The sequence below is a fragment of the Podarcis filfolensis genome (assembly GCF_964270895.1).
Source record: "Podarcis filfolensis genome assembly, chromosome: 13".
Classification (NCBI taxonomy): domain Eukaryota; kingdom Metazoa; phylum Chordata; class Lepidosauria; order Squamata; family Lacertidae; genus Podarcis; species Podarcis filfolensis.
In genome coordinates this window covers 16,874,765-16,898,280 of record NC_139615.1, presented here as the reverse complement: position 1 = coordinate 16,898,280, position 23,516 = coordinate 16,874,765, and the positions used below count along the sequence as shown (strand labels likewise).

The following is a 23,516-nucleotide window of genomic DNA, read 5'->3' as shown; positions in this document are numbered from 1 at the left end:
GAGGGGCCTCCTGGGTTGCCTGTGTGAAGGAGATTATCCCAATGGATTAGAGCAAAGCGCTGGGAGAGAGGCCACCTGAGATTTGCAATTCTAGAGGGCTGCTGGGCCATAAGAATGTCCACAACATTCTGTTCCCCATGGTAGCAAACCAGATGCTCCGGGAAGCAGGAAATGAGTGCAACAGCCCCTCTTCCTACTGGATTCAGGTGCATTTGAACGTGGAGACTCCATCCTTTTAGGCTGCAACCTTAGACTTCAGCATGGTTAATAGTTGCGGAACAAGCCATGGATTTATCTAATCACTTTTAAAGTCTTTAAGGCCATTGGCACGTCCTGTGGCAGGGAGTTCCACAAGTTAATTGTGCATTTGTGTGAGTGTGAAGAAGGACTTCCTTTATTTCATCCTGAATCTACTGCCAGTCAGTTTCAGTGGGTGACCCTGAGTTCTAGTATTATGGGGGAGAAAGAAAAACACCTTGTCTCCATAATGTGCATAATACATACCACATGCCATGGCCTCACCCCCACCGCTGTCATCTGTTCTCTAAATTCAAAACCCCCAAGTGTTCTAGAGAACATTATGGCTAGAGAAGCTGATACAGAGCTGTGTCCTATGAACTGCATGTTTGTTTTTTCCAGGATTAAGATGAACAAACCGGGCTTTTCTTTATCTGCTAGGGGAGTACTGGTTTGCTTGTTTCCCCACCTTAATCTGTTGCTCAAATAAGTAGGGGCGGCCCTTTTGCTAATGGTGTCTCCTAGCAAGGGGTGGGGGCAAAAACCAAATTGTCTCCCTGTTGCCTCAGATAACTTAGACATTAAAGGTCAGCAGCTGGCAGCCCTAAGGCTTAGGCCAAAAAAATCCTTGCCACAGAGGCACATGTTTGCATGTGCATGCATGTGGCAGGGCTTAGTTTGGGGGCTTGTGGGGCGTATCACCCAATGAGTTGCTAACCAATGAGCATTGGACATTTTAAGAGAAGTCTGCTTTAGCTCTGGTTGGGTAGCATCAGTGGGGCTGGTAGCAAGGAGGGCTTTTGTCTGGGGCAGAAAATGCTAGACTTTGTATGCTAGACTTTCCTCCATTTTCCTGCTAGGTTTTGTGCCCTGCCTCCTGTGAGCCGATTAATTCTGATATGGAGCTGCCCCTTGAAATAACAGCCAGCCCCCCGGACCCAGCGCCAGGAACCCGGTCCCTGGAGGAGGAGCTCCAAGAAGCCATCCAGAAAGCTCAGGTACTGTGGGGCGAAGAGGCCCAGCTGGGCTTCTCCAACCTCTGCACATGCACCGAGGAACTCTTCTCCTTTTTAATTATAATTATCCCACATGTCTGAAGTCTTGAAAACAAATTTATGGGATGAGCTCGTAGGCCATATTGAGCATACCCCCTGCCTGAAACTCATCACTGCATAGAAGACCCCTGTCCCAAAAAGGACCCTGCCCCAGAGCTGGCTGAATGGCTGGGCTTGGTGAGGGCTCCCTTTGTAACTGCTCGTCTTTTTCCTTCCCTGTCTGCAGCTGGTGCCAAGCCAATCGATCGAAGATATCTTAGAGGAACCGCTGATGTGTTCAGGTGAGGAAATGGCCCCCCGTAACCCAGCTTACCAGTAGGGGGCAGCCGTAAATCACAATTTGCTATTGGAGAAGCTCCAAGAATGGAGCCAATGGGGCAATGATCCATTTTTTTCAGAAGACTAGGAATCTGGGGCTCAAGCCCTGCTTCAGAATCATATTCTCTGCCCTGGAAATATAACCCCCGAACCCCAGACAGGTGGGGCAGGATTGTTGGTTACTCAATGGTGAGCAGCAGGCATTCTGCACATGCCCAAAGCCATTGTTAGCTATGCTTTCCAGTGCAAAGTCCTGACACAGAAACAGGTTGTGCGGCTTAGATCTGAACGAGTTCAGGGTTAGGAGTTATATCCTGTTTCTCCTCATCTCCTGTTTCTCCTCATCTGCTCCAGGTGACCTTCTTCAAGCACCTGCCTTGAACCCAGAAGTCCCTGATCGAGTTGCCCCATCCCCGCAAGAAGCGTCACCACCAAAGAAACCGCGGCCCAGCAGCGAACCTCCTTTGGTGACCTCCGCCATCTTTGATTTTCCTGGTCCCTACGACTTCCTCTCGACGGCCTCCTCTTCCTCTGCGTCGCTGGACTCACTGTCCTCCGTTTTCTCCCCTGACTCTCTGGAGATGCCCCCATCTCCCCCAGATGCCTGGCAAGGAAACGGTGCCCGTGCTGGATTTGACCCGGTCGATTGGCTAGAGGCCTTGACCTCGGGCTCAGCATCAGGCCTCGGCTCCACCAGTCCTGTTGGGGGCAGCATCTTCTGCACGGACTTCTTTGATTCAACCGATCTTGGCGTCAACCACATGATAGACTTAATGGTGGAGCAGTGGTAGGCGGGGTGCTAGCAGCCCATTCGGAGACCCCAAGGCCTGGAGGGAAAGGGGGATAATCCTCTGCATGCCCTGTAAGGCCTTGCCGGCACTGGGTACCACCTTGAATGGGTGAGAACGAGAGAGCAGTTTAACGTCAAGCATCGTCACGGGTGGTTTTGTTTCGGTTCATGCCAAGTCCAGTTGCTCTCTTAGAAGAATTAAGCACTCTGATGTTTGGGTTGTGTCAGCACCAGGCACCTCATCTTCAATGGCCCGACAGCCCCAGAAACCCTTTGCTGTCCTCTAGCTTGAGATGGATGAAACCAATATTTGCAAGGACAGTGGTCCAGCCAGCCTGCTGCATCGGGATGGTTCAAGACATCGAGGACCTTTACAAACGTTGGAGATGAATTAAAATGTGTGCCTTTCTGCCATGCCACTGTGAAGCAGTTCTAAAAAAAAAAAAGGTTTGGAAGGGCACCAGTTTTCAACACCACCTTCCCTGGAACCTGGGTTCTTAACAACTTAACCATATTGCATGAAAGCTTTGGCATATGGGTCACGCTACATAGAACCTTGGAGGCCTGCATCGTTTCAACCCCAGAAGTCATTAATAGAACAGGAAGTGCCATGGTCTACCTTCAAAGCATCTTCAAGAGGTCATGTTGGCTCAGTTGAACCGTGAGAACAACACCAGCTCTGCACACATCTGCGTGGCCCCATAGATCTAGATGCACGCTGGCTTAGGATGAGAAATGCAGGTTCTACCTTGGTGTGGGGAGATACCACCGTTTTATTGAGTTAAACAGAGGAAGTGCCAGCTCCATAAGAATTTGGATCGTGCCATCTCAAGCCCCTGGCACAACGGGGGAGAAGCTAAGATTTCCTGGGGCTGCCCTGAATGGGCTACACCAGCAGTGGCAACCTCATGTTTTACTGAGAGTGGGGGGGGGGGCGGAAAACATCTGTGTTGGGGACCGAACCATCTTTTGCGGCCGCTCAAAAAGAGATGGGATTGGAAGGGTGAAATGCAGCTTCAACCGCTCATGCCATTCTGATCCTTACTGTCATTCTTACTTGGGTTTGCGAAGTAGAGGGTGCATCTGCAGACACAGGGCTCAGGACCACTTCTTTTTGATCTGGGGGTGCGGGGGTGGGAAAGCTCCCAAAGGGAGCTGGATATGGAGGGATCTGTTTTCACAAGGGAGATGATGGCAGTGGTGGCTCATATCCTAGTAGCCAAAGGTTGCTGGGACATTTAGGCCAATGGGCTTGTGGCAGGATCCGGGCACAGCTATAGAAACTGCTCATGTGGAAACATCTAAGCAAAGGCTTAATTCTGCTTTAATTTATAGCCATTCCATCTTTACTGGAATCCCTGAAAACTGTGGTTCTGTGAGACTGGCCCAGGGTATTCTAACAGAATTTCCACTGCTCTCACCAAGCTAAGGACTTATTCACACTTCTGTTTGCCCCATGATTTTTAGGCACCGGTCTGAGAGGTTTTTCTTTTGTCTTGCCGGTTTCCCCAGCAAAGCGCCCTGTTTACTGCCCAATCAGAACAAAGTCTATCTGCTGAAAACCCAATTGGCGTTTGTTCCGATTCAGCAGTGAACAGCAGGTTTTCCTGGGGAAACTGGCAAGACTAAAGAAAAAACCTCCCAGACTCTTGCCTAGAAATCATGGGACAAACAGAAGTGTGAATAATAAGTCCTTAGTTTGGTGATAGCGGAGGAAATTCTCTGTTAGAATACCCTGGTCAGTGTGGATGAGCCCTGTGTTTCTCTGGAGTTTTTGGAAGAAGGTATGACAAGTTAAACTGAGATAATATTACAAACGTTTCAAAGCAAACATAGACTATTAGGGTGTGCCTGCTGCAGCTACACTCTCAAACTACTAGACCTACATAAAAACAGGACCCACTCTGTTGCAGAAAGCGGACTCACCCCGGTCTTGTCTCACACAAATGATATTCTCTTGAGGACCAAGTGCAGGGGAAATAATTTTTACTGCTTTGAAGTAGAAGGGGCTGTGCAGACTGTTGACAGGCTGGGCACCTATGACATCGTAAGTATAGCTTCCCCTCCCCAGAGCAGCCTTTCAGCCTCAGGTTTTAATGCATGCATGCATGCACACATATACATACATACATACATACATACATACATACATGTATATCTGTAGTAAGAAAAAAAGACACCGTATACCAGAAGCATGCAGGAGAGGGCCAAAACTGCCAAGAAAATTTGCATTCCCCATAATTTGAAGAGCAAAGGCGGAGGGAAGCTGAGCTCTCCCCCCGCAGTGGTCAAAGAGTGCTGGGTCCTCTTTTTTTATGTACCTCTGTCTGTAACCTCAGAACAGTTTGCTGCACCAGCCATTTCAGCTTTAAAACACTTTCACTTCTGTACTGTCCACACTGTTGACTTGCCAAGTTGCATTGTACGAAAGTGAAGGCAGTTTGAGAGTGTAGGCATTAAAGAAACACCCACTTCAAAGCACATACAGCGGAACCTCGGAAGACGAACGTAATCCATTCCGGAAGGACGTTCGACTTCTGAAAGGTTTGAATTCCGAGGCGTGCCTTCCAGCTGGCTGACATCTAGGCTTTTTGCAGATCGGAAGCCGCATCGGACGTTTGGATTCCGAGGAACGTTTGAAAATGGAACACTTCCGGGTTTTCAACGTTCGGAAGCCGAAACGTTCGGGAATGGAGCAGTTCGAGAACCAAGGTTCCATTGTACTTCTGTTGCCCGAGAGCCAACAGTGCACACAAGGCCTGTGACTTTGCCCTCCTGGTAACATCATCATTTAACACACCTGGTTTCCTCCCAAAGAATCCTGGGAACCATAGTTTAAGGGTACTGGGAATTGTAGCTGCCATTCCCAGGATTCTTTTTCTGGGGATGGAATGTGCTTGGAATGTGTGGCAAGGGTGTGACATGGCAACTCATCGGCTAGGGTAAACCAGTCGTAAGATGCGGGGGGCAGGGTCCTTGGCGTTCAGCATGCAGAATTGTGGGGTTCTGCTTATTTAAAAATCATCTAGCTGATTGTTCTCCACAAGCAGAAAAGCTGCCATGGAAAAAGCCACCAAGTTAAGCCTGGCAAGGAAGATAGCCATGTGTGTACCCTGTTCTTCCAACAGACCTTCAACATTGTAACCATCATCACCTTCCATCACCTGCCGTCTCCAAATAAACACCATTTCTCGCTGCCTCAAATACAGGTGGATTGTCGTTGTTGTATTTTATAATACCCTCGTGGAATTGGCTTAGGTTGGTTCAAGGCGCTGTACAGGGCTTGTGTGGAGGAGAAACTCAGTAAGTCTGGAGAAATCATGCACAACACCCAAGAAGTTTTAAGTGTTGGGATCAGTCAGGAAAAGAAGGCAGCAGCCCTCTGGTCTGTTGCAATGCCACGTCTTATGGGTGAGTACATGGGGCAGGAGAGTGGAAAAAGAAGGCTCTATATAATCTTCCCAGGTCCGATTATGGTTCCACTCCTCAGATAGCCTGCTGGTTCCTCTGAACGTGTCTTTGTTATAAGTGCTTCCTCTTCTGTCTTGCTGCTCCACAAACCCCAATCTCTGGTGCCTGCCTGAATCCTTGTTCCAGTCCTACTTTGGATAGATTTTTCAGCTCCATCCAGGGCCAGTCTTAATCCTGCTGGGACTTGCACTCCCTGTGTACCCGGGTCTTTTGATAGCCCTTGTTTCCAGGCTCCTTGTACCTCTGCAGATCTTTCCTGCCTGCTTTCAAAGAACTCAAATTCTGACTTTCAGTCCCCTTAATAACACAGGCATGGAGGACCTTTGGCCTCTGAATGCTGATGGAAGTTGTAATTAAGGAACATCTGGAGGGCCACAGGTGCCCCACATCTGTCTTAATGGAACTCACCATGGTTTGCTCTCCTTTCCCATAAAACATTAAATAAGTAAATATCAGACCGACCCAGTTGCTCTATGCCCCTGCCCCAAGCATTATATTTATGAGGAAGAATTTAGACTGGAAAAACAGTGGGGAAAGGGTTGGGCACTTCTTCCCCACCCACCGTTTCTCCTTAAAGCTACTGTTCCTCAGGAAAAAAAGCAACATTACGTGCTTCCTTCATTGCTCCATCTGGGTCAATGGTTTCCCCCTTTCCAAACTTTTAGTCTTCCCCAGTAAGTACAGCAAGGGCACTTGCAGACTGTCAACAATCGTGGACTGGGATTCAATCACATTCCAGCAAATTCAGGCTAAGGAATTAAACCTGATTTGGAGCTCTTGTGCAACAAACCTCCTTCCTCAAAATAATGGACCTCGCAATAAAGGAAGGAGGTCAAATAATGTGGGATTGATTAGGCAACGTTGCATCCGCCTCCCCATAAACAAATTGGGATGAATGTCGTTAAATAGCAAACTCAACCCTGACTAGCTTATTTGCAAATAATTCAGGCTGAACGTTCACCAGACAGGTTGTGTGGAAGCTGTTTGCAAGCAACCTCGGAGCCCTGAAAGTTATGTCTTCCTGATGCCATCTTCATACTCTCCCACACAGAACCCAAGAGAGGCTTTTATCTATTAAAAGATATCCACTATCTTTATCAATTACTGTTAAATAAATAAAGTAGACCAGCTACTACAATATAAGAGCGCCTGTGGGCAAGCATCTGTGTCTGAAGAACTTGAAAAGGGGTGGTGTGACTGAGACTTCACATTGCCACCAGTTCTGATGATCCACTCTCACTTTCATCATCGTCATCATCTTCATCATCTTCTTCCCCCTTCTTACGACGAAAGTAAGCAAACAGGCTATAAAGTTAAAAGGGGTTATGGAGAAAGAAAGAATTAGAGACTCAGTCAGCAGATTTCAAACTTTCTAGCTTCAGAGAATGCTTTCCTCAGGGTTCAAACTTTCTAGCTTCAGAGAATGCTTTCCTCAGGGCCTTGATCACTCACGAAACTATGTATGTGTCATGGAGCCCAAATATCTTGCAAAGGATTCTGGGAAGCTGCTTAGCATGAACAGACCTGACACAAGGCTTGAATCTGAGGTGGCTCCCACTGGGAATGTAATCAAACATTTTTTGTTGTTCTTTTGATAGGATCTGAGGGAGCTTTTCTGCCGTTACTGATCTTACAGAGAGTTTACCAGGCATTCCCCACTCTCGCCTTATACACTGCTCTGTGTACCTCTCCATCCACACACACATGCATAAACACCTGAGGGCAGTCTATATCCATATGTCCATCTTTTAGCCCTCTGGGATAGTGGTGCAACCTCAAAGGTGCCAGCTGGCCTGCTGAGTAGGGCATTGTGTTATTTCCAAGCTTAAAGGGGGCATTTGGGAACAGAGGCTCTCGAGATGGAGGGGTGGGCCTGGCATGCCCTAGTGTTAACCTATTACCAGTCACCCTCGGGGTGCCATCCCAGCTCCCCAGGACTCACAATGCAAGAACGATGAAGACAAACAAGCCGCCTGTGCCCCCAATCACTATCCAAACGGAGAAGTCGGCTTGAGGGGGTGGAGCCCTGGATGAGATTCCCAAGGCAAGGGGGACTGTCATCGTTGTGTGTGACGGCCGGGGGAACCAAGTGGTCTTCCCAACTGGAGGCACCACTGAAGAAAAGAGATTAGAAACAGAAGGCCCTTCAATCAATATATCAGCTAGATGACTTTGTTAAAAACTCATTAAAATAACCTTTTAAAGACATCCCTGATTAAGTGGACAATGCTTTTTACAGAGAGAGAGAGAGAAAGAGAGAGACATATATTTTAATACAGTGGTACCTCAGGTTAAGTACTTAATTTGTTCCGGAGGTCTGTACTTAACCTGAAACTGTTCTTAACCTGAAGCACCACTTGAGCTAATGGGGCCTCCTGCTGCTGCCGCGCCGCCGCTGCGCGATTTATATTCTCATCCTGAAGCAAAGTGCTTAACATGAAGCACTATTTCTGGGTTAGCAGAGTCTGTAACCTGAAGCGTATGTAACCTGAAGCGTATGTAACCCAAGGTACCATTGTATAGGTTCTTATAAAGACTGATGGGTGCTATCTTAGATGAGGCGATCCTCTTTCCCTCTCACACTGGTGAGAACGTCTTTTCTTCCTCCGGATGTCCTTTTTATTGCATATTCATGATACCATGTGCTCATGATGCTGTTGTGGGGGAGTCACACACAATCCCTGTATGTTTGTGCCTGGAAAAAGTTTCAGGGCGCTCACACTGCTTCATTTCCAATCAGTGCACAACCTGTCACTTCCTGCTGAAATCCTGTAACTTTTTATACCACCAATAATAAAGCAGGATGAATCTACTAGTAGTGCACTATCACTGTGTCAAGAACATGCTGCAGAATTCACCCACACAGAAACAGCAGTTTGTAGGGGGACCTAGGATGGAGTCTTCTGTTACATACAGGCAGCGACCATTTTGCACAGGGGTTCCATTCCTGGCCACCTCCCCCTGCATGTCGGTGGAGTGTGCAAAAGCCCACTCCGCCCCGTTCTGGTCGGTCGCGCATCAACTAGATGTGTGCAATATGGTCGCTGCCTGTATGTGCAACATCGAATGGCAAATATAAAATAAATTTATATTCAAAACTATTATTTAGCCAAATGCAAGCATGCAGACATAATTAGTTAAACCTATTTTTTATTTGTCCAATAAGGCTACATCCCTAAACACACCAAGGAATAAGTTTCACTGAACTGAATGGGACGTACTTCTGCATAAGCATGTATGGCTATCTGGGATGCTTTACTATACCTTGCCTTGAGTTTCAACTGCCCCCTGCTGGCTATTTGCCAGTACTACAGCTCTGCAAAGTAAAACGAAAGCTAGTTCATCTTAACAGAGGCTACTAGATAGATCCCTTTGGCCATATAACTACAGCAGGCAACATGGTTCTGAGGTGAAATGCATGTTCTCCATCTGCTCTATTGAAAAGTCAGCTCCATCAGGCTCTTTCCTCAACTTTCACCAGCAGCCAGTTCATCAGGCAATTGGAGACAGAGACAGATGAGACAAGAATTCTGTAGCTGAGAAATAGTGCCTGAGGGGTTTTTGCCTGCCTGCCTTCCTTCCTATCCCTTTTCCTTTTGTGTCATGTCCTTTAGAGTGCAAGCCTCTCTGGGAGACTTTTTGGTTAAAAAAAGAGAATTTTTAAAAAATGCTTCAATTTTATTTTTAAAAAATGTACATATAAGGTGAAAATTCCCTATCTATTTCCACTTAAACAACATCAGGCAGCAGGCCTGTGAAAGTCTATGGGAGCTTGGAAAGCTACTGCCAGTCGGAGTAGACAGTTTGGGACTAGGTGGATCAACGGGTCAACATCCTCCCGAGAATGCATGAGGAGGCCTTGCGAACTATGTGGGATAACCTTAAACTCCAATGCCCCTGGCGCCCAAACACGCACTGCCATCTACTCATTTAGGCACATGTGAGGAGGGGTTCTCTGCACATGCACAGTTGCACTGCTCATGACGGGCTGATGATTGCCCCTTGCATAGAGGAGCCTTCCATGCATGAGACTCAGTACGTGTGCAGACCCCTTCTCACATGTTAGTGGCGTGGTGGTGGGGGGCTAACCTATGTAGTCACATGTGTACTTTGAACGTGGTGTGTGTGTGTGTTGGGGGGATGTTATCTGAGCCCTTTAACGTAGTCCACTCTTCCCCATATTCACTTAACTTACCTTGTACTAGGAAGTCAAGGTAGCTAGAAACAGTTCCCTTCAAATCTGCCATATCGCACCGGTATCTGCCCGAGTCATTTACGTTCACCTCCTTCTTTACCAGAAAGGAATCCATACTGCTGCTCATCTGTTGCAGCTTGCCTTTCACTACCTAAGAAGAAGGGTTGCATTTGGACACTAGCATTGAGAAAGAAGTGGCTTTTTGTGCATGTATGTGTTTTCCTGCTGACAGGAACCCCTGCAAAACCCTCTTTGACTCCAGCCCACCACTGTCCATGTTCAAATCCAATGCCAGGCCCCCACAGGGAGATACAGCACCACAGAGAGCCCCAACTGAACAACTCGCTTCAACAAAAGTTGAACACAGAATGAGCCCTTCTAAGAATCTGCCTCTAGACTCAGCGGTGTAGCTAGCCGCTCCGGTGCCCAGTGCCTCTCTGCAGCCTCCCCCTCAGCTGTAGGGCAGCTGAGGGAGAGGCGGTGGGCAGATGCAAGCTCCACGCTGCCGTTTCAGGCTGCACTGAGCCTGCGGGCACTCAAGGCCCCACGTCACTCCCAGGAGAGACGCGTGGCTCAGGCATGCTGCAGGCCCTGCAATAAGTGCCAGCCTCTGTGGTGTGATGCCTAGTGCCAGCCGGGTTTTGTTGCATTTGTTGACTGAACTAAAAAGTTTCGTGAGCCCTTTTTTTTAAACTCAGATTTTTGTCATTCCCCCCTCAGTGATGACACCCGGGGCAGCCCACACCCACCGCACCCCCTTTCCTCCACCACTGTCTAGACTACCTTTCCTGGCTCTGCCCCCTTGTGGATAACTTAAAAGACAAGCACACCTTCTCTGTTCCATAGCCTTCATCCCAGGGTGCTCCCTTGAGCACTAGACTGGTGAGATGCAGCAGGAGACATTGGGTGTGAAAGGATCCCTGGCTCTAGCCCTACAGACCCTGGCAATCTTGGTGCTTGTTCAGTGGGGTCCCATCTGTCAGCCCCAGGTTCCGTGATCTCCTGCTCTTCAGCATCAGATTCAGAGCCCTGTACCTGGTCTGACTGCATAGCTGAGGACACTGCAGCCTTTGACCCCAAACCTCCCTCGATACTAGATTCTGCGGTTGCACAACCACCCATAATAGTAATGGGGGATTTTGTTTCTGGGCCAAATTCTGATTAAGGCCCTAAATGGCTTGGGACCCAATACCAGAAGGATCACCTTCCCCTTCCCATATTGTAAGATTCTCAAAGGAAGTTCTTTCCCATCTTCCATCGCTAGGCGAGGTGTGTGCTGCCGTTATGTGGGAGACAGCCCTTCCCTTAGAAGCCCAACTGGCACAAGGCTAAGACTTACTTGTTTGCCCAGACATTTTAGTTAGCTGGTTGTTGGTTTAGTGTGCTCTGTGGTTGTTATTGTTGTGTATTTTATGGTTTTGTTTATTTTGGGTGCCTGCTGCACAGACAAAGGGTGAGTTATAAATATTAGACGTTATCAGCATCAGATAATATCTTTTCCACACAGGTTTGAACTCCAACTTATTTCCTTGTTAAAGTGAGGTCCAGAGTGGTGTAGTGGTTCAAAGTGTTGGACTAGGGTCCCCAGATGTTGTTGGACTACAACTCCCATTATCCCTGACCACTGGTCATGCTGGCTAGGAATGATGGGAGTTGTAGTCCAACAACATCTGGGGACCCACAGGTTCAGAAACACTGTAAGGAGACCCAAGTCTCTACTGAGACATGAAGCTCACAGAGGTTGTGGCCACCGGTCACACTCTCTGCACTTAACAAGGCTGTCGTGAGCATAAAAAACGGGGCACATGTATGTCACCCTGAACCCTGCAGCATGAAAATGTGATTGACACATAAGCTAACTCTTGGCATGGGTGGGGAGCTACAGGTCAAAAGTCAGTGGCGGTAGATTTTTGGGGAGGCAAGTGGGCTGGCAAAGGGGAAGGCCACTTCTCAGAGGCACTGCCTACCCGGTAGAAGATGTATTTCTTCACACTTTGACTAAGCTTGTGCCATTGCAGAGCACAATCCAGAACCAGATCTTCATCCATTTCCACTTGTATCCTCCTTTCTGCAAAATCCAAGTATCCAAAATCTGTTCTTCTAGGTACTTAACATTTAATCCACTACTGCCCGCCACATATGCAACATTATCATTGATTGCCCACAAGTAAAACCGTTAGAACATACAAACAGCACTCTAAGAAGGCACCTTTTTTTACTTATACAGGGACACGTTGTTAGTTGTTGCTATTATTTAAAGCGTTTGTACCCTGCTCTTGAGCCAAAAAGAGAGCGGCTTACATATAGTCAAAACAAGACAGTCCCTATGATATAGAGCCCAGCAAAGCTATTATCTAAGTAGTAATGGGACTGGCTGGGAAGGAAGGAGCCTGCTGGGGATTATTGTGTTCAAGGTGGGGGAAGAGGATTGGTGAAGGGCTTGGTGGAGAAATCTGGGAGCTGGGATTTTATTCTCAGGGCAGGATGAGTTGAGTGGTCACTTGGGCATCACCAAAGAGAGAGAGAGAGAGAGTCACATATTCACATAAAATGTGCATGTGCTCATTTATATAATAGATGCAAATTAGAAAAACAACCTGGTCCACCATCGTGGGGGAAACTGAGTAGGTGACTTGCGTGCCTGCTCAGCCTGTTGCCCAGGTATTGCTAAGGATGGATAGACAACCTATGGTTGCTCTCTGGTCTTATGGTTTTTTTAAACAGACATCCCTTGGGCAGAAGATTCCTGCATCACAGGGGGTTAGACTAGATGACCCTAGGGGTCCCTTCCAACTCTTTGATTCTATGATTCTAAGGACACTAGCTGCATACAACTTCCCTCCACTGGCTGTCAGAAGCCATTGCAAGGTTTGGATTGGAGGAGGGGAGCTCTCCCATTTGGTCCCAAAAGTTCTGAATTCTCACCCCCACCCCCAAAAATTGTAGCTCACCTGGGGAGAAGGGCAACATGGCCGTATTCCACTGTCAAACCCAGTGGAAGCTTGTCCCCTAGGGCGAATGGGGCACTACTCTGCCAACTTCAGTCTCCTCCCCTCAGCCAATGTTCCCCTTCCTGCTTGCCTTCTTACTTGCAAGTAGTCCCAGTGGGTCCGTTTAGACTGGCCTCGGGCGTCTTTCTCTTGAATCTCAATCCTGCCAGGCCCTGTCTTCTGCCACAGATTTGTAGGCCCCAAACTGAGCCTGCTCCCTTTTCTCAGCTCTTACCTCCACACCGGTATTTCTTGTTGCATGTGTAAGTCCGTACGAGGCACGTGAAGCAATGAGTAAGCACGTAGCTCATCACACCTGCAGAACGAGAGGACCAGAAGGAGGGTTCTGGGTTCAGGCAGAAGGGCAGAAGGAGGGTGAGCTGGAGAGAAGGTGACAGATAGTGGGACAAGCACAGCAATCTGGCTCACCAAACACAAACTCCCCTGGGAACAAATCTCTTGGGAATAAATGATGGCACTACAAGAAGAAGAAGAAGAAAAAGAGGGGAGGAGTTTGGATTTGATATCCCGCTTTATCATTAGAGTCTGGTCTGGGACCGTAATAAATTCAGTTCAAATGATGGCAGTGGCCTTGTGCAGCTCCTGTTCATTACTGCTTTGAGGCTGGAACATAGGGGTCACCAACTGATTCTATGCCTCCACCCCTCTGGTCTGCCCCACTCCTACACCTATAACAACAGAAAGTAGTGCATGTGTGAAGATAAGCATTGCTATCCTGGGTTTAGCACATTGGTGTTAGCAAAAAACAACAACAACCCAGCTTGCCCGTCATTTTAAATATAACTCAAACACCCTGACACTGAAATTTAATAATAAGCTGCTGGGTCAGGCCAATGGCCAGCATCCTGTTCTCACTGTGGCCAACCAGATGCCTATGGGAAGCCTGCAGAAAGCAGGATGTGATCACAAGAGCACTTTCCCCTTCTGCTGTTTCCAGCCACTGGTATTCAGGAGCATTACTGCCACCTGAAGGCAAAGCATAGTGAAGGGGAGTGAAAGCATTCAGGACAAGAAAGGTAATAGTTTTTATTTGCTACTGATCAATAAGGGAGACTCTTACCAGTTCAGCATATCAGAGTGAGAGCACTCGTGGTACCGGGTGTGGAGTGTAAAGCAGTCAATTCACTCTCTCTACTACCCACCAAACTCAAACCTAATCAAGGAGTCAGCTATACAGCTGCAAATAAAACGTTTTAAGTGTGTTTTAAGTGCAATATACAATGTGACACTAGATGGCGGTGGTGAGCCTCATGGAAAATTCAATGGTGTTGTGTTGTTGTTGTTTTTTTTAAAAAAACGCTTTAAAAAAAGAAGCAGCCTTTTCAGAACAGTTCTCATATGTGCGTAGATTCCACCCAAGTCATCCTTGGCACATCTAGATTTGATTTCCTCAAAGGCCCTAACAGAAAAAGCTCCACACCTGAGGCACTGACACCAAGTGTAGTCACTTTAGTACTCACTGGCATTACTTAAGGTAAGAGTGAGCAGATTTCTTAGCATACCTCTGGCTGATTTGCAGTAGATCTGCAATTGTTTAACAACAGCAATAGGGTTTCCGCCCCCTTTAAATTAGGCTGCTAAGACTAAGAAAGCTTGGAAGATGACATGGAATGGAGTTTCGGGTGAAAGGATGCTGAGCTTGGTTCAGGTACAGAGAACAAAGTCTGTGCTTTGTTCCTTCAGTGCCTATTTCTTCCACTGCCACCTCTGTTTCTTTCTGTTTCTCTAATTTCTCAACCAGGATAGCTATGCTGCTTCTAGCCAGCAATGCTTCTGTTCTGTTCTAACTTCCCACTCTAAACTAGCTGAGCTGTATTCATGTCTATCTGGCACTCAACACCTTCCTCTTATCCCTATAGACTTTTAGATTTAACTCCAAAGCCACCAGTCCAACTGGAATGTGTGTGTGTGAGAGAGAGAGTGAGTGAGAGAGAGAGAGAGAGAGAGAGAGAGAGAGAGAGAGAGAGAGAGACTAACAAAACAGAAATTTTAAATTCTTATAGCAAAACATTTTGGCTTCTGCCTTCTTTATTCTTCTTTATGCTTTGGTTTGTTGCTTGGTTTTAATTGACCATAGCAGCAGTTTAATTTGCCCCATTGTGTGCATTGACTCTGAGCATATCAGTTGGATACATGTGGACAAGGGCATCCCTTTACATATGTAGACATGGTTGTGCTGTAACATCATGTTGCTGTTAATGGCAGATCCACAGGAGCCGGCTGATAAGCTATCAGCTCTAATAGCGCAGAACTCTCCTGGGGCTTGTTTCGTGTATTAACTAGGTGGGAGGGTTTGGCTGATCATTTGGGGTTTCTGCCTCTGGCAGCAAAAGGTCTCAAGAGACTCCTGAGGGAAGGAGCCATAGTTCAATCGCAGAGTACATGCTTTGAATGTAGATGTCCCCAGATCTGGTCCTGGCATGCCTAGCTAGAACAATCAGATCGCATGTGAAATGAATGACTTTTCTCTGTCTGAGACCCTGGAGAGCTGCTGCCAGGGAATGTAAACAACAGTACCTCAGGTAAGGCTTGCTCTGACCGGGGAAGCCTATGCATGTAAGCACTGATTTGCAGCCATTTTGTTCTCGGGTAGGAGGAATTGATCCATTTACCCCAGACATCTGGCAGGTGTTACCTCCCTCTCCAACATCTGGCAGGAGAAAGTCAGAACACTTCTGCAATAGCCCCTCTCTGATAAGGAAGTCTTGAAAGACAGAGAATGGCTTTTTCCCTGCTCCACTTACAACAGGATCTCTTCCTTATAAAGGAGGTGCCATACCTGTCCAGGTATGGTCGAGAACCAGAAATCCAGGACATGCCAACTTTAGCAGTCAAAACCGCTTTGACCAACTTTAGCGGTCAAAACCGCTAAAAAGATTGTGACGGGCTTGAAGTTGTATGGCTGCAGAGACACAATACTTTGAAAGCACATACTTTCCCTAAAATAAGTATGAGTGCTACAGTTTAAGGGCTTGTGGGAATTGTAACTCTGTGAAGGGCAGACTATAGTGCTTCTAACTGATAAAGACCTACAGATTACACACCTGGTAGCCAAATTTGCTCTGGCAGCTAAGAAGCTCCGTTCTGGATATGTTAATGCTCTCTAATTTTAAATTTTTATGCTGTAAACTTTTTATAGGGTATGTTGTGTGATTTTAAAGGAAAGCCTTGCCTTGCTCTCTGCTGTACACTGTAAGGCCTTTGGCTATGCACACACACACACACACACACAAAATCTAAATGTTGAGGGGTTAGAAAATGACAGAGAATCATGTGGATGGACTTGAATTGAACTGTGAACTGTATGTGAACCAAACTAGTTCATTTCTCAAAGGGCTGAACATGAACTAGAATTAGTTCCTTTGGGGACAGGTCGAACTAATTCCTTTTAAAAATGAACTCTCTAAGTTCATTTTACTCACCGCATTCATTGCTGCAATAATCTGCAAAGAGAAAGAAGGAAGGAAGTTGGCAGTTGTGTGTGTCTGTACACCCCCCTCTGCCCACACACCATTGTTAGTAACCCAGTTAGGATTGCCAACTTTTGAACTGGCCCCTGCAGACCTTCCCTTACAGCTGATCTGGTCAGCATCTATTTAACTTCAGAGGATGAGCGGGTGTTTGTATGGTGCAAAGGGAGAAAGAAGGACCTATAACCCCTATCTAAAGGTAAAGGACCCCTGACAGTTAAGTCCAGTTGTGAACGACTCTGGGGTTGTGGCGCTCATCTTACTTTACTGGCCGAGGGAGCCAACGTTTGTCCACAGACAGTTTTTTCCGGGTCATGTGGCCAGCATGACTAAGCCGCTTCTGGCAAAACCAGAGCAGCGCATGGAAATGCCGTTTACCATCCCGCCGGAGCGGTACCTATTTATCTACTTGCACTTTGATGTGCTTTTGAACTGCTAGGTGGGCAGAAGCAGGGACCGAGCAACGGCAGCTCACCCCATCACGGGGATTCAAACCGTCGACCTTCCGATTGGCAAGCCCAAGGCTCAGTGGTTTAGACCACAGCGCCACCCACGTCCCATATAACTCCTATCTACAACTATTCATTTTATTTTTCTATTACTAACTAGGGACTGCTACCCTTGCCTGCCTCACCTGCCAACCCCTTCACCCACCCGCCCCATATGGCTCAGCCAAGCTATGCACAGCTTACATGTTGCAACTCTGGGCAATAGCTCGTGAAAAACAGTCAGTAGCTTCTGAAAACACGAATCCATCTCTTTATGGAGCTGAGCCTCTGCAAAGGAAAAGCAAATGGTAAGAGCAGGAGGTCTAGGTGGGCTCCATGTTTCACAGGGCCCTTGGACAAGACACCCACCCTGGGGCCCCCTCCGTCAGGAAGCTGACCTCCTCACGGTCATGTTCACCAGCTCCTCCTCCTCTTCCCCATGGTTGCTGCCAACGGAGGCTGGCCCATTTAGGCTAATGGGGCACTGCCCTACCAACCTCAATCTGCCAGGCCTTCCCGTCTTCTTACTGTAGCCTTATTGGAGTTCACTGATTGGGTCTGCGTTGCTCCGGGACAGGAGGAAGGAAGTCAAAATGACACCGAGGTTGGTTCAAAGAAAGAGTTTATTCTGCTCTCCAGATAGCAGAAGGCACTTGCGTGATTAGTCCCCAGCAAGTCCAAAAAAATGACAGGTTTCATGCAGTTTATATATCCTCCAGGCACCCTCTCACTCCTCCCCTAGGAGCCCAACCACGTCGGCCTATGTATGCAGGTTGACATCACATATGTTCCTGCTCTGGTACTCTCAACCATAAAAGGGTCTTCCTTCCTGTACTTCTGACCATAAAAGGATCTTCCTCTTCCTACTCTTATCTGGGAGGACGTCATAATCTCCGGGAACACGCTTTTGGCGTTTCCCCCGGACATTGGTCTTGCGCGTATTTTGTGGTCAGCACATAATATAAAGTTCTGACGTGTTTTCTTTGTTCCCCTGGAGAGCCAAGGCCTGTCCTGATAAAGGACAGAACTGTTTATGCGGTTGTGTCCTTATTATGGTTTTGCTCAACAGTTCAAGTTTTATACATTTAAAAGTGCTCTCTTTTGAAAGAACAAAAAGGGGGGTTGAGTCAGTTTTTAAACTTACTACACAGAAACCCATTCCTTCATTACATATAACCAATCCAGTGGGTGGCACTGCCGATCAGCTTCCTACTCCCTTGGTGCAAACGCTGTCCCTGTGGAACTCAGCTGGGAGGACGATGGGGACAAAACTAGGACTCGTTGGCTCTGCCTCCACATACTGTTTGGGCTCTTTGCCTTCTGGCCCACCAGTCCCACACGGCACCGGCCACCACTGAATTGCTACCACTTGCTTGCCTGCTAGGCAGAGAGCCAGGGAGAAGGCAGGCAGGCAGTGGCACCTCCTTCCTCTTTCCAGCACTTCTGCGTCATAGAGAGATGTGGGCAAACAAGAAAGCGGTTGACGAAGAGGAGGAGCAGGCCCAGGGACCCCCACATGCCGTGTGGACTCCTGGCGCTGTCCCTTTGCATGATGAATTGTGATGTTGAAAAGGAGAAAGGGCCAACAGTGAGAGTGCAATATAAGCTGGAATGTTTAGAAATGCGCATTTTAAAATGTAGATTTTTGTTGGGTTTTTCTTAATTGTTTATTTATTCTTCTGATTTATTAAATGTATATGCCACCCTGAAGATCACAGGGTGGTTTACATGACACACACCACCATTTTGTGCTTTTCCCCGCCCCATGTTTTTCATCCGATCTATGCTCTAAATCAAAGTTTAACAGCATGCAGGAGGAGCAGAGTCAAAGGAAACGCTTCTTCCAGTTCCAAATTCCTCCCCAAAGACCTAGATAACAACAGAAACAGCAGTGTTTCCAGCAGGGGCGCCCAACAACTATATTGTCTATATAATTCAGGATTATAATTCAGTTAGGAGGCAGCAGAGCTACATAAATATGAACAAACCTGCTGTCAACCACTGTGATCAGAAACATGCATGTATCTGAGCATGACCTGTTGAGCCACATTTTACATTCCCCCCCCCTTTATTATATGGGAAATAGGACTGGGATCATTATTTCGTTTATTTTTGAGCCAAGAGCTTGTGGAGTGGAAATTTATTCTAAAAGTGTTGTTTGTTTTTTTAAGACAGTGTGCCTATTTGTCATTTTATGGATCCACTGTTTCCCTTGGCAACTGCTCTGGTGCCACTCTCCCTCCCAAGGTGCTGCTTCTTTCTCCTTCCTCCAGAGTAGTTACATGGGTGAGTCCACCCAATCAAGAATCCTAAAGTGAATATAATGTCATGAGGCCATATAATGAGTCATATTTGGCTGGATGATGGTGTCAATGAGGGCAAGTGAGGCCAATTTAAATGAGCAACTGAATAGCACAAAAATTAATCCAAGGAGGTGTCTGTATACATGCAGGCTAACACTCCACTCCATTCTTGTGGGAATGGGCTATAAGCAGAGTTTTGATGAATGTGTTTATTGTGAGATTGGAGCTCTTAGTGGATGCACATTGTTTACTGTGTCCATACAATGTTCTGAGCTTCAGAAGAAGCCAGGAGTTTTGTTAGGTGAGCAGCCAAAGTTGTTGAGCTTCTTTTGGGAAATCACAGGTAAAAACATCCCCATTGTAGGGAGCCAGCTTTCAGGGAGGGGGCATCTGCTTGGGTGGGGGGCAACTGAACCTAAATTGATTTAGTACTTTCAATGCTACGCCCATGATGCCAGCCTGCATTTCTCCCCTGTTTAAATCAGATTTTCCCTTTCGGTGGGAAATCCTCTGTGTATTTGTCTTTAATGTTATGAACAACCCACTTGGAAGTTTAAAGTCCCATCTGGAAGCACTCATAGACTGATTTGTCAACACAGTACCTACCCAGTAGATAGTGGTGCACTATATTGAAGAAACCACCAGATGGCGACGCCTAGTTGATTGTGAGGTAAAAGGCACTGAAAGATTTACAGTGTAAAAGACTGGGCAACAACCGGCCAGATATATGAATGAGCTGGGCAGCCAAAGCAAAGCTATCTTGACCTACATTTGAGGAGCATGCCTTCACAGGCTGCACCAGACACTTTGCTGAATACATTCCAATATACATACATGCAACATATTACAGCCATTTGGAAGAAAACAGTCATATATTCCTGATGGCCATGTGATACCATTCATTTTAGCATATCTCTACCTTTAACTTCATTTTCCATGATGTGTTTCAAACAGCGTTTGAAGTGGGCACCCAAGTCTGCCAGCGAAAAGTCATCTGAAGAGAATGGAAGGGGGCGGGATACAGTTAGGGAAAAAATAGCCAGCTTCATTCCATCTTTTTTTATTCTGAATTGCCTTGCGAATCACTGAGCGCTGTCTGCCTCCTTCCCCATAAAGCTTTCCTGCAGGGCCTGATGTAGAAGCCAGGCACCTCTACAGATAAGAGATGTAAAATACCTTTGAACATGGAGTTTTTGTTCAGAGCAATCACAGCTTGTTTTCCTCTTCCTTCCATTGTTTTTCTCCCTGTTACTGTATGTCTGCATGTTAATATGTATTCATTATGCATACAATCCCATGTAAACCTGGGAGTTAAATCCCACTGGGGTCAATATTTATTCAGTCAAATCTCTATGCAATCCTTCAAAATAAACCTCAGGGCAGCTCACACAAAACTATACGGACATAAGAGCATAACATATGCCTGCAGGTTCAGGCCAGTGGCTCTTCTCACAGTGGCTGACCAGAACATAGCCGTTGTGGCTAGCCTTTATCTTCCATTAATTTCTCTAATCCTCTTTTAAAACCATCCAAGCTGTCACTGCTTTCTGCTGGAGCAAGTTCCCCAGTTTAGCTACGCATTGTGTGAAGAAGTACTTAGAATCCTTGAATTGTGGAGTTGGAAGGGATCCAGTGGATCACCTAGTCCATCATTCAGCTTGACTGGATGTCCATGAGTTCCAATGTTAGAAGAGAGAGAGAAGAAAGTCCCTCCACTTTTTCCATGCCAAGCACGATTGTATAAACTGCTATCACGTGGCCTCTTATAGGAGCGTAAGAACTCAACGATAACTCAGCTAACTTCTTGTGACTCGAATAAAAGGTGTCGGAATATGCCAGAGAAGATTGGCGCCCCATCTTTCTTTCAAGAATAGAAATCCTCTGAATTAGATTTAGAGCACAGCATCAAGAGAAGAACAATAAGATTTAAACCCAGATTGAAAGCACGCCACACACAAAAGCACTGTAAAATAAAAATTCAGCAGTGACGGCCACCAGTCATCAAACTGTCAATTTACTAAACCAAAGGCCTCAGTCAGGACACTTTCTCGCCTGAGATGAAGGCCAGTATGGCAGCCCCAGTATGGTGGCCGCTCTCCTCAGTTCCACACACAAAGTTTTTTTTACCACAGACTAGCTTAGGGGGCCAGGCCACAAGCACCTGTCTCTGTCCTCCACAACCTGGACTCCATCCCTCAGTCACCCTCCACTTAACTGTGGGATTAGCCCTCTTTAGCCAAACCATGAGCTCAAGGACGAAAAAGCCAGGTGGGCCTGCCTAGGGAGGATTTTTTTGATGACTGAAATATTCTACTATCTCCTATCTACCTGCCAAACTTCAGGTGGTGGATAGGTACAGCATCTCCTTAAATTAAACCTCCACTGTCCTGTTACACACACACACACACACACACACACACGTTGAAAATATATTGCTTAAGTCATCCTAGCTGATTCATATCCTTCTTTCCTAGGGAAGTGAGTGTCTGTGAGGGGGGTGAGGTTACCTGTCAGGGAGGCCTTTTTTCAGGCCTTACCTGGCAGGAAATAATTTACCTCAGAGTCCTAGATTTTGAGGCTGATTCTTGGCTGGGCCCCCAGCCCAAACTGCCTTCTGCACTCTCTGTTTAATTTCGTCGCATCTAGGATATGCCATAAGCTACTAGGTTTTGTTGACTGGACCTCTAACATTTTAATACTAAGGGCAGGGCAATTTATGCAGTTCATATGATAATATGCTATCCAGCCCACAACCTGTACAATTAAAATTCCAATGCTAAAAAAAATGCATGCAGATCCTATTAAGGGATGCAGAGGTCAGAGGGGTGCCTTTGGACCCTGGAATTCTTAATATTCGCCCCCCAAAATCATGGGTTCCCTGGCAGGAGCACTGGGATGTGTGCAGCCATACCAATAACAGCCATGTATTTTTTTGGATCGATTCTCTGATGAGGGAGCTCTTCTAAGAAATTATCCAAGTCTGCCTTCAGTTTTGTTTTGAGCTGTGGGTTCCAGAAGAGATGCTTGTCCAGGTAGATATCTTTGAATTCCTTCACAACTGCCATGGCATCTTTATTGCATTTCAGGCATCCATGGGATCCTGCAATGTCCTGGGCTATTAGCCAAAACACCAGCCAAGGCATCACCCTTTGCTGTGGTTGTCAGAAAGGAGCCTTGGCCTGCGTTGAGGTGACGTCATAGCTATGACATCACAAAGCCCACATGTTCTCAACCAATGTAATAATAATCACAGTTGAAATTTATTTATTTGAAGCATTCCTACCCTGCTCTTCAACTGAGAAAGCATTTTACAAAGATCAGTTATAAGCCAGCCTTTCCTACGGACTTACACAATATGAAAGACATGACACAAAAGGAAAAAGGCATTAGGAAGGAAGAGGAAAAACAAACTCAACCACCAGTTCTCTCTGTTGCGAATACTTTTCCTCATTCCCCCCCCCCCCCACTCTTTGGCCAAATAGGACCCAGGGAAAGGAGAGGGGAGAAGGCACCGGGGGGGCGGGGAGAGAAATGGGGCTTTATATCCATTTCCCAGTTGCCAATGATATTTCAAACGCAGGTAGCATACAAACCGTACATTGAAAACACACCTGAAGCACACACACCACAAAATAATTCTGGAAGCTGTGGTTTATCCCTCACAGAGCCACCATACCCAGCACTTGCAAGAAACTACAGTCCCAGGATTCCATGGGAGTAGAGGTACTTTAAATATGCTTTAAACATATAGTGCATATGCAGCTCCTGAGATGCAGATATTCACAATGGTACAACGACTAGCACAGAAGGCCAGGGTAGTCATATATCTCATTGTAGGCCACACATACTTGTATTATTTTGGTGGCAGCTGTCTCTGATATGCTGCACCCTCAAATACAGGCCATGTAGTCCTCAGTTTGTTGCCCATCTGTTGGTGAGGATTTGTCCTTCCAGTGTTCTAGGATCAGTCTCTTTGCAGTTGTGAGGGCTCTCAGAAACCACTTACGTTGTCCATCAGTCGACTCTCACAACACTGGAATATATTTCACAATTAAATGGGTATAATTAAACCTTAAAGCGAGTACTTGATACCAAATTAATATGGTCTGTAACCTGTGCCCAGAAAAAGAAGCAATCATGTAGCACATGTAAATAATGTATATTAAACTCACTGATCT

The 23,516-nt window shown here is 46.6% G+C and overlaps 2 protein-coding genes across 7 annotated transcripts in view; one reads left to right on the top strand and one right to left on the bottom strand.

Moving 5' to 3' along the window:
- LOC310747583 (myocardin-like) overlaps nucleotides 1–5,604 on the top strand; it is a 30,369-nt gene extending 24,765 nt beyond the window's left edge. For 2 of the 4 annotated variants that reach the window (XR_014540943.1, XR_014540944.1), the window contains exons 11-14: nucleotides 1,098–1,235; nucleotides 1,519–1,573; nucleotides 1,965–3,791; nucleotides 4,144–5,604. Coding sequence is in view for 2 of the 4 variants with exons in the window: in XM_083582117.1 (XP_083438243.1) it covers nucleotides 1,098–1,235; nucleotides 1,519–1,573; nucleotides 1,965–2,401 (630 nt within the window). In the remaining 2 variants the exon portion in view is untranslated. Of the gene's footprint in view, nucleotides 1–1,097; nucleotides 1,236–1,518; nucleotides 1,574–1,964 lie in introns of all 4 variants that reach the window. The other 2 variants (XM_083582117.1, XM_083582116.1) reach the window with 1 other exon arrangement.
- IZUMO1 (izumo sperm-oocyte fusion 1) lies at nucleotides 2,840–22,638 on the bottom strand. Of its 3 annotated transcripts, none has more exons than XM_083582142.1 (9): nucleotides 22,250–22,637; nucleotides 20,258–20,332; nucleotides 17,240–17,323; nucleotides 16,500–16,520; nucleotides 13,292–13,372; nucleotides 12,034–12,134; nucleotides 10,067–10,217; nucleotides 7,814–7,985; nucleotides 2,840–7,176 (listed from the first exon to the last, which is right to left on the bottom strand). In XM_083582142.1, exons 1-9 carry the CDS (start codon nucleotides 22,479–22,481, stop codon nucleotides 7,077–7,079), a joined length of 1,017 nt encoding a protein of 338 aa, XP_083438268.1. In that variant the 5' UTR covers nucleotides 22,482–22,637; the 3' UTR covers nucleotides 2,840–7,076. The 3 variants fall into 3 exon arrangements, with proteins under 3 accessions (XP_083438268.1, XP_083438270.1, XP_083438269.1); XM_083582144.1 differs by lacking the exon at nucleotides 22,250–22,637 and adding an exon at nucleotides 21,500–21,621; XM_083582143.1 differs by lacking the exon at nucleotides 20,258–20,332 and having other exon boundaries at nucleotides 22,250–22,638.
- Between the last annotated feature and the right edge of the window lie 878 nt (nucleotides 22,639–23,516).